At 38.8% G+C, this 18,524-nt stretch overlaps 1 protein-coding gene across 4 annotated transcripts in view; it reads left to right on the forward strand.

Moving 5' to 3' along the window:
* The window catches only part of COL11A1 (collagen type XI alpha 1 chain), a 163,086-nt gene that overhangs the window by 75,782 nt on the left and 68,780 nt on the right, over window positions 1–18,524 (forward strand). For all 4 annotated transcript variants that reach the window (XM_037153048.2, XM_037153051.2, XM_037153049.2 and 1 more), the window contains 8 exons: window positions 3,826–3,879; window positions 5,518–5,625; window positions 9,066–9,119; window positions 13,615–13,668; window positions 13,797–13,841; window positions 13,957–14,010; window positions 14,131–14,175; window positions 17,464–17,517. In XM_037153048.2, coding sequence (XP_037008943.2) covers window positions 3,826–3,879; window positions 5,518–5,625; window positions 9,066–9,119; window positions 13,615–13,668; window positions 13,797–13,841; window positions 13,957–14,010; window positions 14,131–14,175; window positions 17,464–17,517 — 468 coding nt within the window. The remainder of the gene's footprint in view (window positions 1–3,825; window positions 3,880–5,517; window positions 5,626–9,065; window positions 9,120–13,614; window positions 13,669–13,796; window positions 13,842–13,956; window positions 14,011–14,130; window positions 14,176–17,463; window positions 17,518–18,524) is intronic.

Genomic DNA, 18,524 nt, shown 5'->3' on the forward strand with positions numbered 1-18,524 from the left:
GTGGTAACAGACAGAATGAGGGTTCAGGGTTGAGTTTGTCATTGTTGGCACCTTGCCTGTATTCAAAAAAAAAAAAAAAAATGTTTTAGTTTGGAATTGTTCTTGTGAAGACCTTTAAGTATCAATACAATTTCCCTGCTGGAATTAGCCCCCACCCAGGATTTCCAGGGAAGGCAGTTTTGAAAGGAAAGGTGTTTAGTTGGGGCGGGGAGCTTGTGAACTTCTCGGGAGAAGGGGTAGTTTCAAAATGACAGAAAGAAGGAAATTATAGATGATGTGATGTATGTGGGGAGAAATGCACTCAGAAAAAAATGAATGAATATTGTTTATATGCACGAAAGTAATCTGAGATTATTAGTTGTTTTGAGCGGTGTATGGTCTCAGAAGGAATGTGTAGACATACAGGGAAAAAACTAATATTTTAAACTTGGAGTCAGGTTCTGAGTTCTGATTCTACTGTATTAAGTAGGCATGTAAATTTAGATTGTGTACTTCCCTGAAGGTTTATTTTAACTCCTGTAAAATGACATTTTCCAAACAAATCTGTAAGGTATTTTTTTTGCTATCTCTTTTATTACATACCATATACAAATTTAGTAGTATATTACTTATCTAGATTTAAATAAATTCTATATAAAATTTGATGGAAAGTTATTTATAATAATAGAAATTGGGGGAAATGGGACAACTGTAATAGCATAATCAGTAAAATATATTAAAATAACCTGTAAAGAATTATTAAATCTGCCTGGCTTATTTCACTTAGCATAATATTCTCCAGATTCATCCACACTCATGGTGAAATTTTACCAGCTGTACATTTATGAATTTATAAACTATGTACTTTCTCTATGGAAAGAAAAAATAGCGTAGGAAATGCAGAAGCCAAAGAACATATATGTACAACCCATGGACATGAACTAAGGCGGGGGGGAATGCTGGAGGATTGGGGGAGCAAGCAGGAGGGAGATAAAGAGGAGAGAAAAAATGGGACAACTGTAATAGCATAGTCAATAAAATAGACTTAAAAAATAAATACAGCTGTGGCTGGTGCAGCTCAGTGGATTGAGAGCGGGCCTGGGAACCAAATGACCATGGTTCGATTCCCAGTCAGGGCACATGTCTGGGTTGCAGGCCAGTTCCCAGCAGGGGACGCACGAGAGGCAACCACACATTGATATTTCTCTCCCTCTCTCCTTCCCTTCCCCTCTAAAGATAAATAAATAAAATCTTTAAAATTTTTAAAAAAAATAAATACTAAATCAAGAAAAAATTACCAAATGCTAATGAATTTTAATATATATTATTTGTTTTTTCTGAGTAGGTGTTATGAAAAAGGAAGTCAAAACCAGTTTCTTTTCATATATAACAACATTAATTGTTCACCAAAGGTAAAATAGCAAGGCTTAAAAATATTGTTTCAACTCAGATAGTTCCCTTAGACGTCAAATAGCAAAGCCCAGTAATCCAAGTGCATCGGTAAATTCCTCTTTTACACCTTCTGAAACTCTGAGAATTTGTTTTTAAGATTAATTCAGGCCGGATAATCTCAGGACTAGAAAGCTCAGAATTTGATCGTTTCATTTGGTTGCAAAAAGCCGTTTCTCCCAAGGATACCTACTAATGTAAGAGTCACTTAATTAATTTCCTTAATGGTGACATATTGAAAACAAAAGTGAGACAAAATAGCCTTTCGTTCACTGTGTTTTCTCTTAAAAAAATGAAAAATGAAAAGAAGCCAAAGCAGCTCTGCCTGGAAAAATCCTAAAATTTGTTCCTGATTTTCAGACATAGAGTGCAATCTTTTTAAAACGGAACTTGGCAACTTCTTAATGACCTTGCTCCACAGGGAGAAGCTAATGAAGACAATAGTCAATAGGAAGTTAAGAGGCCATTTGCAGCTTTTGAGCCTCTCCTGCTATTGGCTGGTTGCATTCACTGCAGACAGAACCCTAATTCCACAAGGAGAGTTTATGGCAGGACTGTTGAAAACAGCATGTTTCCGTCTTGAAGGAAACTTCTACACCAGTCAGAATTCTTAGGTTTAGGGAAGATACCAGATGGGACCCTGTGTCCAGGGGTCCGTCTCCTGTACCTGTGATGGCCTGATAGTTTCTGCACCTTAGCACAGCTGGCCAGCCTTGCAGGGAGGTGCCAGTGATTCCCAAATGTTCAATTAGAGGATGTTCGTTGAACACCATGATTTCTGAGGGCCAAAAATGTACTAGACACTGGAGATCCAGAGGCTAATTCAGCATGAGTCTTTTTTCTACCATTTAGTTGAAAGCAAGAGACCTCTTGTCTGCTAAGCAGGGTGGTGGTTGCTGGGGTGATAAATGTTCAGTGGGGCATGCACGACCGGGAGGGTCATTTTTGGGGGGAAGCAGAGGCTGTGTAACATGTCATCGCAGATCCGCGCTCTGAGTCTGAGAGAAGGGAAAAGATGGACAGTGTGTGTGAGAGTGAGGACCAAAGCCAGAATTGCAAATAGAGACAGGTGACTGAGAGTTTCTAGAACGCAGTCCCCATGTTGAGTCAGCGGGGAGGGGAGGTTCAAGGCCAAAGACCAGACAGCAGAGGTGAACAAAAGCTGGCTCGATCAGGGTGGGGAGCGAGGGAGGGTGGGAACCTAGTCATCACTAGCCAATTGCAGTCTTTTAAAGTAAAAAATTGATTGGAGCAGTTTTGTGTTTTAGGAAGGCCGTTTTGGCAGCGGGATCTGGAAATGTGTGCGTCAGTCTTTTTAGCTCTGGTCTCACACTGGCCTGAAATGTCCTTTCCTCGGACTGTGCAGGTCAAATCTATTCTCTCACAAACAATGGAGGTACTTGTTGCCCTTTCTCCCATTCACTTTCTAACTCAAAACCATCACCGCCAGCACCACCACCACCACCACCACCATCATCATCATCATCATCCTCATCCCCACATCTTTTCTCTGAACACCCATATTACTCCAGCTGAACCAAAACTAATGCACATATTCTACCTTAGTTTTTATTGGTAAAATAAAAATGTCCAAATACTCCATATAGTACTCTTAAAGGAATAATCACTCAATTAATGTTATTAAATATGTGAATAATCATTCATTTGGAATTTAATTTTTTTCTTGAAACTGTGACATGACTTTTCTTAAGAGTTAAGATTTCAGGAAGAATGGCAGGACATATTTTTATATCAAAATTTCTCCTCTTTGCTAACGCGTGCCTGGTTTTTCAACAGCAGTGCTCTGAGCATGTGGTGCATGATGACAGTGTCTATTTATATATAAAGGGTAATTTTAACTTGCTTATTCTCCACCTGAAGAGGGATTAGTAGATAGAGGACAAGTTGAGCTAGAAAGCATTTATCTAAAGCCCATGCTACAAAATTCATGATACAGAATTCTTAGGTACCAATTAGTAAATCAAGGGTAAAGATATTTTACTTCACAGTCCACAGTTAAAATGATAATTATGTAAGTGTTTACCTTTTTTCCAAATAGCACAGAATACAAGTTGTCATAACAGAGTGGTCATTTCTCCCATAACAGAGGAACTTTAATAGATACATTTGTAAAACATTTTCTAATTTTTAAATGATGCTTAAAGATCATTGTATGGATTTACACATTATTTTATTTAATGATTTTATTCATTTTGGAAACAGGGAAGGGTACTGGGGGTAAGGTTACAAAAGAGAGGAAGAGGTCTCACAACCAGGATTCACGTATCTCAGAAACATTTTCCCTGATCATCAGTATTCATGTTGGATGTGTGTCCACATTTTACATTCATCAAACCAACCGATTGATCACCTGCTTCATTCCTTATATTTTTTTAGGGTGAAGATGGTTTTCCAGGATTCAAAGGTGACATGGGTCTCAAGGGTGACAGAGTAAGTGAAAAGAAAGTCCCGCCAGCGTCTTTGGTGGTGTGCATGAGTGCGTGTGTCTTCTTATATCTAAATATAGGAGGTTGAGGCACAGGATAAATAAAAATGTTTGTATTAATATCACCAGGGACATTACTCATTGATATTTATATAAAATTAAGTGACTTAATTTTTGCGAAGATAATACAATGATCAATGGTTGTCTTCTGTATCTTATATTACATTTCCAAATTTAATATAGACATGTTAGATTCTATTTTTATAGACATTTTCAAAAATAATGACCAAATTGCTTCAAAGAAATCATGTCATGTTGTTGTTCTAAATTTATTCATATATAGTGAGCTATGCTGCCTGGAAAAATACATCTGCAACTGTCATAAATCTTTACTATATGGTGGCCCTAAATTTTGACTAAAAACACCTTTTTTTTTTCCTTCTGGTCATGAGTGTCTAAAAAACAAAAAATGTGAGTCACTGAAAGTAAATTAACATTTTACTGGGAAGATTTATTTTACAACTAACGTAATAGTCCCTAATAAATATGAAAAAGGAGGGAATTATAGAACATTTTGTTTCTCTAAAATTCCCCTAAAGCCGGTTTCCAGGAGGGGAGCAACCACTTTTCATGTTCCAGGCCCCGATGCAGACAAAATCCGAGCCTAAAATGGAGACGTTTCTCTTGTGTTCCAAACAGTGATTTCCAAAGTCGCTGTTGCCAGACGGAAGAAATGATTTCTCCCAACATCATGATAGGTTCTCTGGCTGGGGCCCTGTACGATCAGGCTGACAAAAGAGAGATTAACAAGAGACCGTAAAAAGGAACTTTGCTGGCTACTGCCGTGTATTTACACCTGGGAGCGCTCAGCGATGAGCAGTAACTCAAAGGGGTGGTTAGAACCTAGGCTTACGAGGATTGTAGAAAAGTAACAATACATTGTCTGAGAAGTGACAAGACACAGGAAAGGACTTTGAGCTTCTAGGACTGAAAAACTGTGGGAAGACACATAAAAGGGAAGCCAATGGTATGTGAGGGCTTGTTAATGAAACTTCTTATTGTAGAAACCCCTAATAATGTCTGCTTTGGACTCCAGATTGATTTGTCTGTAGTGATTAACTTCTGTGGTAGAAAGGAGGGGAAGGACACCTTTGCAAACTTATGTTCTGTTTTAGGCAAATTAGGGGCAGGCAGAGGGCTTTTTTAAATGAACTTTATTGGGGTGGTATTGGTTAAAAGATTATAAAGGTGGTACATCAACTGTATGTTGCCTGTATGAGCTTCTCAATTGCCTTTAGCTCAATATAATCTTTATGCCAAAGTGGTAGAATTTGATGCCACCCTGAATTCTCTAATCTTGATGCTTATTTTTTCTCTCTGCACCACAGATACCTTAAAATTAATTTCATATAATACATAGCAGCATGAGCTTCTGTAGGTTGTCAAATATCAAACTGTGATCCTTGTTTGTTTATTACTGGAAAGATTGTTGAAGTCCCATACTTTTAAGCCTCCTTGTCCTAAATAAAACAGGAGTCAAGAGACCAGGAGTTGAAGAATATGACTTTTTGATAGGCTATAATCCCTGCCATTTGATCTCCAATATATTTAAGTCACAGAAATGCTGTCACGCTGCGTTTCAGGGAGAAGTCGGCCAAATGGGCCCCAGAGGAGAAGACGGCCCTGAAGGCCCCAAAGGTCGAGCGGGCCCCACCGGAGACCCTGGTCCTTCTGGCCAAGCAGGAGAGAAGGTCAGTGAGCAACCTCAGATTCCCAGACGTTCTAGAAGAAAAGTCTTCACGGTTATTTAAGCATGTTTTAATTACCCATGTCAAAAATCTGGAGGTTGCTATCGAATATCAAATGGGTCCTTGTATAGTTGCGGGCTGCTTAACAGTGAGAATGTGTTGTTAGGTGATTTTGTTCTTTGCGAATGTCATCGTGCACATGTCCGCACACCTGGATGCTGCAGCCCACTGCACACCCAGGCTGCGGGTGCAGCCCCTGCTCCCAGGCTCCAAGCCTGTGCAGCATGTCACTGTGCAAAGCAACTGGGATTTGGTCAAACACAGGAGAGAGCGATGCCATTGAGACACACAGTAAACACGAGGTGTGTGAGGCTGTGGCGGCTGTCATGCGACATGCTGGTTTCACCAAACTACTTTTCAGTAAGTGGAAAAGAGTGTGCTTTCCAGTCATGATAAAGTTGTAGTACCATCAATACATAAATCGACACCATAGGCATTTATTATCATTATCAAGTATTCTCTACTGTCCGTGATGGTACGTGCCGACCTTCGTGTGACTGGCAGCGCAGTAGGTGTGTTCACACCAGCATCCCACACACGCGTGAGTCACGCGTTGTACTGCAATGACATAATGGCTGTGACGTCACTGGGGGAGAGGGCTTTTTCAGCTCTGTTGTATCTCGGGACCACCGTCGTGTATGCAGCTTGTCATTGACCAAAACATCCTCCTGCCGCAGCGTCGGGAGACAGGTGCGCTTGCCTGACTGTTTGGTCCCCCTTAATTTCTCCTCCCTCCTGCTCTCCTGGGCCCCGCTCCAGCAGGCACTCGCAAAGCTGTTCCGAATTAGAGTTTAGCATTTGGGTGCAATGAAGGGAGGATGAAAGAGTTAATGAATGTTGGTCCACTTGTGTTGGGTGGAGCACATATCTTTGCCCCAGTTACCAAAATACAGATTTCTTATTTTTCCACCTAACATATTTTCACTGGGTGTTTTAAAAAAATACTCATGTTTAGGTCCAACTTCAAGAGAGTTTATTTTTAATCTGAGGTTAATTTAGGTGTCTCTGTTTTAAAACATCGCAAGATAATTCTACCACTCATTGGCTGAAGAGCCACTGGGCTGTGTGTGTGATGTCAGAAATATTTGTGACCATTCCATTTATATTTAAGTGTAATATTAGGCAACGTTAAAATGATGCCTTCATAGGGCATTTGCTGACATGGTGATTTGATGAATATCTTATCATTTACTCTGAGGCTGAATTAAGAAATAATACTAGAAAGGGGTGAAATAACTGTTATTTATGTTCACTAAAGGAAAATAGAAACAATAATTACCTCCTGGTATCATTCAGATGATTTCCTTTTTTATTTGTACATCTGTTCTCCACATTTTCTATAATGAGCATGTAGTTCAGTCTATAAAATAGGGACATTCCAGACCAATTAAGAAAATTCTAATCTCCAACCCTTATCACCCTGTCCAAGAAGGAAAATGTGTTATGGAAGGATTCTGTGGGGTTTGGCACTAGAAAAACATCCAGTATTTCCTTACATCACTTATGAATCATGTCACAGCCATTCTTCAGTGATGACTGACGTTATCAGAGAAAGGAAAAGGCCAGGGCAAAACACCGGCACCCGAGGCCCTGGGACCCCTCCCCTTAACTGCAGGCTGGCCAGCAGCTCGGGGCTCTCGTGGGCCCACCCTCTCCCCTTTGCCCTCACTGTTCTATGGAAACGGCTCCACACACTGCTCTGAAGCATCCAGGCTTCCCAGCACCCCACAGTTTTCATCCTTAACATTTCATTTGTCTGTCCCCTTTTTGGAGGTTGCGGACCACCCTACTGAAAATACAAACAGAATTTTCTGCCTGGATGTTATTACAACCCTAAAATGAACAAGAGTATCCATTCTAATTAGTTTTTAACATAGAACATAAAAGCTTTGTGATCGTAATTAGAGTATGTCATTAACCTTGAACTCAGTGGCATAGAACAAGCTATTGTGGCTTCATGCACCCAAGGGGGCATCGTTACAGAGATGATTCTTAATCGTTTGCCTAGTTTCCGTCTGGAGGCTACGTACTTATGCAGGTTGACCTCGGCTCAGACGACTCTAGTTTGGTCTGTCGTGACAAGGTCATAAACTATGTTCCTAATCTTTCCATCCCTTCATCTGCTGAAATATTTACTTTTGTTCACAAAGCGCTGCTCATCTTTTCACATGGTGTATAGTCACTTGGACTTATTTATATTTTTATTTTGTTTAAAGGTACATATAATGTACTATGTGCTTGCTGATGTTTAAGACTTTGATAAATAATATTTTATGAAGTGTGCTTTTGTAAGATCTTAAGGAAAATGAATTCCAGTAAAATTCCACATATATTATTCAATTCATTTATCTTAATTTAATTTCCTCTCTATAATTTTTTAAGTTAATTCCTTTCCAGGGGCCCAATTTTGTTAGTATAGAATTTTAAATGTCTTAGTCTTTGTTACATGCCTGCAGACTTCACTGTAATTTATCATTTGTTTTAGCATTTTTTAGATGGAGATGTAATCTCCTTGCACTGGAACAAAATAGTTATGCATAGAAGTGCTCGCCTGAAGGAATGAACACTCCACAAAAGTCATTATTTAGCTATAGCTCTTAACGTTGAGTGCATTTATGAACCTGGATATTTGAAAAAAGAAAGAAACTGCTCAAAATTAGGTCAGAATTTCTTAGTATTATATTAACTTTACTTACTCAATGAGAAAAAGTTAAATAACTCATGGATGCTGGCTTTATAGTTACCATGAGAATTGAAATAATTTTATCAAAAAGATTAACTCTAATTGGAATAAGATCTAAATGTACTTTTAACTACATTAATTAACTTTTAGTACTATTTAATGTTGGAAAAGGTTAGGTGTTTTCTTCACTCATGCTTAAAATTTTACAAAGACTTCTAGCATTGTCCTTTAGCTCAGGGTCCCATGCCCCCAGAGAAGGCACAGCCCTTAGCAGAGGTGACATTAGTGAACGTTAGAACATTAGAAATGTGTCTAACCCGGCAGGGGGTCAACCTTTTGGCATCTCTGGGCCACACTGGAAGAAGGAGGATTGTCTTGGGCCACATACCACATACACAAACACTAATGAAAACTGATGAGCGGAAACAAAAGTTGTAAGTCAACTTACAGTTCTGTGTTGGATCGTGTTCAAAGCCATCCTGGGCCGCTTGTGGCCCGTGAGCCATGGGGCTGGACATACCCACGCTAAAGTATCGCTTTTCCTGTTCAGATGAAGAAATAAAATGATGGTATGGAAAACACGTGCAGACCTTTCTTTCAAGTTTACAAATACGTGTTTCTTCTAAAAAAAAGACTAAAATGTATTCTTGTTAGACTAAAAAACTTAGAATGTATTATTATTATTATCTTTTGACTTTAGGGGAAGCTTGGCGTTCCAGGATTGCCAGGATACCCAGGGAGACAAGGTCCAAAGGTAAAATAAGTAGCTTCATGTTTAGAGTTTATTTATCAACGTTTTGTGAAGCACTTAGAACGAATCACAGCGATGGTGAATCTTACAGTATAATTTCACAAGAGAAGATTTCATGCGGTGCCTGGGTGCCTGGGTGGCCAGGAGCGCAGAGAGCCGGGCTGATTTGGGATTGGAGCATCTTAAGAAACAGGGTCTTAAAAGGATAGCACAGTCGGCTGTTCTGTTAGGATCGAAGTGGGATATTCCAGGCAGAGAACATCTGGAGGTGTTAAAGTGAATGACAAGAGGTGGCTAATAGCCTTTCCTTTCATTCTAGTGCCCTCAGCGTTTGAATAACCACTTGAGATTTTTTTAAAAGAATTATTACACATCTCTTATTCTCTCACCTTTCCTCATTTCCACACAGTCCTTGTTTCCTAGGGTGGCCATGACGCAGCCACACAACACTGGTGACTTAGCACAATGGGAATGTGCCCTTTCGCAGTCTGGGGGCCAGACGTCTAGGGCAGGTGGTAACAAGGCGGCTCCCCTCCAAACCACTGGGGGGCGATCTGTCCTTGTCTCTTTCAGCTTACGGTGGCCCCAGGCGCCCGCCCCCCCACTCCGGGCATGTGTCCACGTGTTTAGTTTGAAGTTTCTGCCCTCTTCTTCACGGCCCCCTCCCCCTTTTTTTATTCTGTGCCAGTTTCTCCTCCTCTTCTGCCCCTTACGAAGGCATGTGTCACTGGATTTAGGGACCGCCTAGGTAATCCGGGATGGAGACCCATCATTGACTTAATATCTACCAAGAACCCAATAAGGTAACATTCTCAGGTTCCAGGGATTTGGATGTTGCACATATCTTTTCTATTTTTAGAGGGGGCACCATTCAACCCCTTACTCTACCCAAATTCTATATATTTGACTACTTGAAACACGCATACATGATAGATTAAAAATTGATGGCTTTCGAAATGCACGTTTACCCTGCTATGCTCATTTTTCTCAAGCTAATCATTAAATATTGTTAAGGCTGCACTTGATGCATTGACTAGATACATTAAAGTAGTTAAATGAATTCATATGTATATATTTGGATATTAATGTTAAGGTAGTTATATATACATGAGATTATGTATGTATGTATGTATGTATGTATGTTTCTACCCGTCATCTCTCTCCATTTGATACATTTAGGCTTGACAGATATAGTAGATGGCGACAAACCCTAATTATACAATAACCCCACAACATTTAACTATTAATAAGCTTCACAAATAATCAGTGGGAGAGAAAAGTATCCTTCCTCCTGACAAATGTATAATGCAAGCATTTGTTCCCATAGCCATCATGTGTTGACACTATTTTAAGCTTACCGTGTGTTTCCATCTTACCATTTTTCTAGAAAAATTACTTTCTAGGAAGTACATATTATAAGACATACTTCCTCTACAGGAAGAGGTAAACATAAATACTTTCAGCCCTTGTGAAAATAAGAGTCATTTCACCTATGATTTAAAAATAATAGCATCATTTACTATTTCTGGCTACATTTAAAATGCTGATTCATAACTTTTACCTGGTAAGTATTATTTCTAATAAACCATCCTGGCTCCTCGTTCTCTTCTTTTTGGATGTCAAGCATCTTTACAGGTATTATGAGTGAGAGAAGACATCTCCTTCACAGCTCGGGACTTTAAACTCTCCCAAGATCATTTGCTGAATTCTTGATCTGATTTCTAGATCAGTTGAACTGCAATCTGGTGATGTTTTGATTTAAAAATGAGACACTGTCATATTACTTGAATGAGCACAATTTGCTTTGATGAGTTTATTTGATGTTATCTTTTGCTGTTTTTCATATGTCAATTCTCTGTTCAATATTCCTGAGTTTGGTCTTTTATTATTACTAACTAAATGCATCAGAACGATTAGAGAGAAATGTTTCTTCCTAGGAATCAAACATTTTCCTTTACCCTTTAACTTAAATGTCTGATATATTTTGCTCTTTATTTTTTATATGACTTTTCTTCATAACGTTTTTTCTATGCTCAGAAACCATTTATGTTCTAAAACAAAAAAATGATTGACACATCAAAGATCAAATAACTTCACATTTTTTCTATGAGGAAGCCAATGAATTTTAAATAGATTTAAATATTTTTTGTACTAAAAGTGAAGTGTGACTACTGATCTTCTTCAAGCGATTTACAGACTCTCACTAGACCCCATATTACCTACCCAGTATATTACTAGCAAAATCTTACTTGGTATTTAAAAGACGTACCACCCTGTGCACTTCAAAATGACAGCTATTTCAACAAGTGAAATCTATTTTAAGACAAGATTCCTTTACATTTAAATCGGTATTAAAATAATTTTTATATTTTCACATTAATGAAGCCTACTTTGCCACTAGCCTTTGGAGGTGGGCAAAGGCGTAGAAGGGAGGAAGAGGGACATCTGTACCAGTGTCAATAATAAAAATAAAAGCAAAGGAAAAAATAAAAGCCTTTCTATGGAAATTGTGTATTTGGGTGATAATTCCTTACGTGAGAAAAAAGTGATAAACCCATGCATGACAAACTGTTTAGTCGGTAGATTAGACATTTTTGTCTCCCATAAATTTCTTGGAGGAGAAACTATATAAGAAAATACATTAAAAAATAACATTGATGCATAAGAGCCATTTTTTTAATGGAGCCTCTCTAAATGTGTTGCTTATCTATTCTGTTCAGGGCAGAAATGAATATTTGTTCCCAAATACAATTTGATAGAAGTAAATTATTTTCATATTTGATTATACTCACTTATCAAATTCCTAGTATAGTCACAAAGTAATACTCTACCAGATATAACTATCTGGTTTTCTGCAGAAAAGGAGAAAAGGCCTTGAAAGCCCTTCACAATTATAATTTGAGACATTTTCCCCCATTATATGACTATTACATGCCTTAACAATTGTCCCAGGTTGAACGTGGTTATCTCTCTAGGCATAAATTCGATACATTGGGAAATGGGTTATTTCCCAAGAAGAGAGCTCTGCATTTTGGGTTATTGTTTGGCCCAGCAACCACACACACAACTTTTCTGACACGTGGAGGAAATGTGAATGGATAGACAGCATCCACTCCCTATGCATGACCTGGAAAAAGTGTTAACGATGCTGACTTCTGGGTCCTTCCTCCGGAGAGTTGGTCTCAGGAGGTCTGCTGTGGGATTTGACCATCCACGTTTTTAGCCATCACTCAAGATTTTTCTGACCCAGAGAAGCCATGTATCACTTGGAGAAACATTACCTTCAGGGCAATTCCATCCAAATGAGTAGTATAAAAAAAAAGCCAAAAAGTGTACTCAAGTCAAAGAAAACTTTGTTGTATTTCCTTCAATGCATGGGGAAGAGTGTAAGATGTGGGTGTCTACTACCTCTTCAGAGACATTTTACACATTACTGAATTTAATTCGCACAGTGGTCTAAGTGGGAAGAGCGAGTACTTGGAAGCATCCCATTCCCCCTTCCCAGCATCTCATAATTAGCAAGGATTTGAACCCTCATCTGCTTGATCGTACAATGTAATAATGAGCCAAACAATCACAATTGTGTTCAAAGGAATCTCTGAGCGGATGAAAATCAGTTTTGCATATTTCATTGGTAAAACATGGCTGTTCGTGGATGGAATGACATAATGCTTTTACTGTGCCTATTACATCTTTAAGTAGCCATTATTTATTGCTGTCATTATCATTTTTATACCTTGCCTTCCTTTAGTCCACTCTCCCATAAATTTCATAGGACCTGTAAGATGTGGGTGGCCCTCATTTTGCAGAAGAAAGAACGATGTTCAAAGAAAATAAGTAATACACCCAACTTATGTAGGTGCATGCGTGAGAGAGATGTCTTGAATTTATGTCTTTGGAATTCCCAAAACAGGATTTCAATGCTGATTGCCTGGCTTCACGTCTCAGTTAGCTCTTACCGCATTCAGACATCAAACAAAGGCTGGAGAGAGATTTCCAGTGTTTATGATCTGGTCCAGTTCTAAAGACATAAAACCATTCAGTGAAAAACGGATATGTATACGAATACTAGAACTTTAATTCAGGAGAAATATTTTATAAAAGTCTTATTTTAATATTTGGTTATTCATGCTTGAAAAAATAGAATTGTTTTGAGTTGAAGCAGGTCTGAAGAAGCATAAGTCAAAAATGTATCACATTTAAAATGCCTTGTAGTTGCTACTTTCTAATATGAGAAATCATGTACTTGACTAATTATGTTACTGAAAGTAAACTAAAATGCATTTTATTAATTCATGCTTCCAAAGCTCTCAGGATTTCAGATGTCACTGTAAGTTCCTTTTTAAGCACATGAGTGGAGTTTGTATGGTATATTAAAATTATATTTTTCATTTCACTATCATCAGCTTATGTGAATTACTGTATATCAAAAGACTTCCAGCTTATAGTTCAAAATGTCAGTTACCACAATAATTGTTCATCATTTCCCTTGGTATAGGGTTCCACTGGATTTCCCGGATTTCCTGGTGCCAATGGAGAGAAAGGTGCACGGGTATGGTGATAAGTACATTTCTCTGGACTGGCGGGCACGCGTGTTCTCGCGTGAGGGCCAGTCTCTGCGCACCGGACAGTGTCCCAAGCTACACTAACCACTGACACTGTTTCAACTGTCTTTGGCAGGGCGTGGCTGGCAAACCAGGCCCCCGTGGTCAGCGTGGTCCCACGGTGGGTGCTTTGAGTTAAAACCGTGATTTTCATTTTGGATGTCATTTTTCGAGATAATTATGCTGTGGGATTTGCTTGGCACGTGGACAATGTCGCCTTCCACTTTCCTCTGCAGGGTCCCCGAGGTTCAAGAGGTGCCAGAGGCCCCACAGGGAAACCGGGTGCAAAGGTATGATCAGCGCTCGGTGCGCCCGGGCCTTCCTACAAAGTCTTCCTCCGGAGAGCGTGTTGCGAGAAGGCATCCAAACTGATTCCTTTGTCCCTTTTTTCTTTGTGTTGTTATCGACAGGGCACGGCAGGCGGTGACGGCCCCCCTGGACCTCCCGGGGAGAGAGTAAGTGTGATACAGTCGCATCATGCAAAATAAATACGAACGTTTCTGGGAAAAGAAACTAGTCTCTGAGACGTGTACAGTCATCCGCAAACTCTAGTGCGCGTTTAAAAATTCCTGTTCTTTCATTCACCCCTCCAAAAGAAAGCTTCGTCCTTAATGGGCTACTGATCTTCTTACAGAAATGAAATAGTGTGCACGACAGGCCTACAATGTCACTCGTAAACTCGAGCCAGAGTGATTTTGTCTTTCAGATAGGCGCACAACACCTGTGCCTTCTTCATTTTCTTCCCTTCCACGTGGATACTCATTTTGCCCAGGGAGCTGGCCAGCGGCATTATGCTGGTAAAATGTAAAGCTTCCAGTGACCATTAAATCACAGTCAATAACCATGCAAATCGAGATAAAACATCTATTCCAGGAAATAGAAAAACTACTTAGTAAATTGATTTCCCATTGATGTAAAATAAGGCTAAATACACATGAGTAAGCACGCCTTTTATATTTTTTCTGGCAAAATATAGCATTTTGGTAGGCAGAATTTTAAAAGCTATCATCTTGAAAGAATTTTGGATATTAAACTATACTCCTGTCCATGAAATTAAACTCATTTCTTAACGTTCTGTATTTTTAGTATTATACAATCAAAAAATATGTGTAATATCATTTTTTGAAATGTATAATGGATTTTTTATGAAAAGAAAAACGGAAACATCCTCCAATGTATAACTTAAAACTAGTAAGTCATTTCTTTGGGTTGAAGTTTGTATTTGTGACAGAAATGTCGGTGATGAGACATAGGAATAAACATTTACTAAGGGTCATTTCCCTCTTTGGTTCATATTTAACTGCATTAACCTTTCTACTAAATGTTTCTCACCCTTGATGAACTATCCTCAAATTAAGTCCATCCTGTATATTTTTAGTTCATAAATAATATAAACATTTGAAATATTTAACGGGCCAAGTCATCTTACAGAGATAACAGTTAAATTAATTTAAAGGACCAAATCACTAAATGGCGTGGAAGTGTTTAAACAATTGTAGCAGCTCTAGGAGTTCTGTCTCTGACGCACACACTTTTTCTTTACATGTGTTGCCTGTGTTTGTCAGAACTGCACCGTCAGCCGTGGGTTTCTACCATTTTACTTTGGGGCACAACTGTGTGACCCAACAGCAGGATCAGTTGTAATTGTAAAAAACTTGAAATACAAGAGCAGTACATTTGCAGGATAAAAGTAAAGACTGATCACTCCCATTTTTTTTCAAGTAAGCTGAAACAATTTTCAAGAAACATTTATGCGTGTTTTATTTTTTATTTTTTAAAAAGATTTTATTTATTTCCCTTTAGAGAGGAAGGGAAGGAGGGAGGGAGAGAAACATCAATGTGTGGTTGCCTCTCGGGCGTCCCCTGCTGGGAACTGGCCTGCAACCCAGGCATGTGCCCTGACTGGGAATCAAACTGTGGTCCTTGGGTTTGCAGTCTGGTGCTCATTCACTGAGATACACCAGCCAGGCATTTATGTGTGTTTTAAATATCCAGAATGAATTTTCTGTGTTCTCTATGGTGGATGGGACGTTTTCTCCCTAATGCATCCCCATTTTCTGCAAAGAATTTTTGTTATGAACTATTTAGTTATAGCTCAGGCACACAATTGAAGGACCATGGAAGGACTAGCACAAAAATACAGGATATCCTGCGAGTTAAATGTGATCACTCATACTCAATTATTTGCAGCTCAGAGGGGCCTGTCACTAAAGATTCAGTCAGTACAGCTTTAGTGGGGTCTGAGATGACCAGATTTAGCAAAAACGAAACAAAACAATCAAAATCAAAGAACTGAGACACCCCACTGAAGTTGAATTTTACATGCACAATGAATATTTGTGACATAATTATGTTCCTTGCGATAGTTGGGACATTTAAAACTATTCATTATTTATCCAAAATTCAAATTTCATGAGACACTGGGTATTTTATCTGGCAGCCCCAATTGACTTTCAACACTATCCTTACAGAGTGTTTATGTATTTTCTACCAAACTGGAGCTTGCTCCATAACCTAAAATGAATACTTTTAAAATAAATTTTATGTATTTAAAATTAATTTTTGTTGAAAATTTTCTTAGGTTATCATGATAGATATTTAAGAAGGCTAATTTCATACTTGAATAAGAGTACCAGCATTTTTAAGTTCTAAAAATCTACCCAGTGTTATGTGGCAATTGCATGTGGTATCTGTTTTTTAAATAACATATCCAACTTTGAAGTTTCTTTTCATTTTAAGATAAGATGCTGATAAGAGCAATAATTTGTACTGATTTCTGATTTAGCACCGGCTTATGAATGGTAATGAAATGTCATCTTGGGAAGGCTAAATTGATAAATTGAAAGAAGTAAATCCTATTAAAGATCAATTTTAGTAAACTCTATTTTTGAGTTAAACATCCATATATCCTACCCTAACTGTATTACTTCAGACATTCATATTATCTTCCATTTTATACATATTCCTTTTAGAAATATTATGTTCTGAGCCCATAAAGGGCCATCTTTTACCATCCTTCTACAGCCTCCAGTACAGTAATTAGGTCTACTTTATGCATTTTAAAGATGTGTAAATATGAGTGTTGAATAATATAGTTAAACATCAAGTCAAGAATCATACTAGAATTATATATTTGGATTAAATGTCAATGAGAATTATACAATAAAATTCTTTTCGCCTATCTACAAAAGAAGTTTACACCAGAGCAAAACAAGATACATCCTCAAAAATAAATATATAATATCTAAGTCTAAAAATTAGTTAAAGGCATGTTCTATGGTCTTTTTGAGGCAATCACTTATTTTTCCTTTTAGTTTTGTCTGACTAGAATCAGCATACTTTTAAAGTCAGTTTTGAAAATACCTTTTCTAGTGGGGGCTTTGGAATGGAAATATCCTCCTTCTTGGATGTTTCTTGCCAATGTTAAAAGGGGAGAATCTGTGGAACTTTCTTATCCATCTGTGTCTTACTTTTCATATGAGTTCTGAATATTTTCTGTATTAAGTGAAGAGCGTCAGTGCGCTGTGCGGGTTTGAGCACCCCAGAGGGTGAGAGGTCATCCGCTTTGCTCTCCGATGAGCACAGATTATCTTGCTGTGTTGCCGTAGTCTTGCCGTTACGGTGAGGAAGTCGCATGCTTGGCTGTGTCCAATCTGCAGAAATATACTGCAGAGTATCGAGACATGTCTAGAAAGGCACCTTCTTAAATTTCCTCCCCCCTTCACCCCGCTTTCTCTTTCCAGGGTCCTCAAGGACCACAGGGCCCAGTTGGATTCCCAGGACCGAAAGGCCCTCCTGTAAGTGCTAATGTTGTTCTCTTTCTTCACCGAAAGGCGTTTTGAGATTTTTGAGAGTCGTAACTTAAAGTCTGCTTAGTGACAAATATTGTTAACAATTTACATAAAAACAAAATGGCAGTTAATCATGTCAAAGGCTAGAGATATTTTCAATTTATGATGTTGATCTAGTATTTCTGTATCTACTGAAATTATATCGTATTCCATGTTCTTTCAAAGTATGTCAAATTCTAGAAAATGTAATTCTCTCAACTGATCTCTAACTGCAACAGATATTATTGGTGGCATAAAAAATGGTCACATCCGATGTGTCCTTCAAAATATCACTTTCCAAACACTTACATTCTGATATAATTTACATCACATTAAGGTTTATTTATTTGTCCTCAGGATTTTGCCTTTATAATGCATTGTCCTTAGAATACGCACTGATCACCCTTCCTGAATCATACCTCTTTTGCAGAATTTGGTTAAAGCAATCTTCTTTTGAATAGCTTCATCAGATGCCTTCACAAAATTATCTGAAGTCTTTCATTTTTATTCTAAAATGCTCACGGGCATACAGGACATGCTTGGTGCGCTGCTGTTTTGTCAAGTTTGGGCCATCTGTTCAGTTTATTTCTGAGAGTTGGAATCAGTTCTCCACTGTCTTAGTCTGTTTGGGCTCCTGTAACCAACACCCACAGACGTGTGGCTTCTGGACCACGGAGATTTATTATCTCCGTCCTGGGGTCCAAGATCAGGGTGCCAGTGTCCGCGGTCCGGCGAGGGCCCCCTTTTGGGTCTCAGACTGCCTGTGTGTGCACCTGGCGGGAGGGGCGGGGGCCCTCTCTGGGACCTCTTCTGCGAGTCCCTAATCCGGCTCAGGAGTCTCCGAGGAGCTGACTGCGGCACCTTTCAAAGGCCCCACCTGACTAAGAACATCACCTTTGAAGGTTAGGACTTTAACATGAGGATTTGGGTGACCCGGGCTCTCAGACCCAGTGCCACCTGTTAAGGAAGCTGCT

Source organism: Artibeus jamaicensis, unplaced genomic scaffold, assembly GCF_021234435.1.
Source record: "Artibeus jamaicensis isolate MK-2021 breed Jamaican fruit bat unplaced genomic scaffold, CSHL_Jam_final scaffold_1689, whole genome shotgun sequence".
Lineage (NCBI taxonomy): Eukaryota > Metazoa > Chordata > Mammalia > Chiroptera > Phyllostomidae > Artibeus > Artibeus jamaicensis.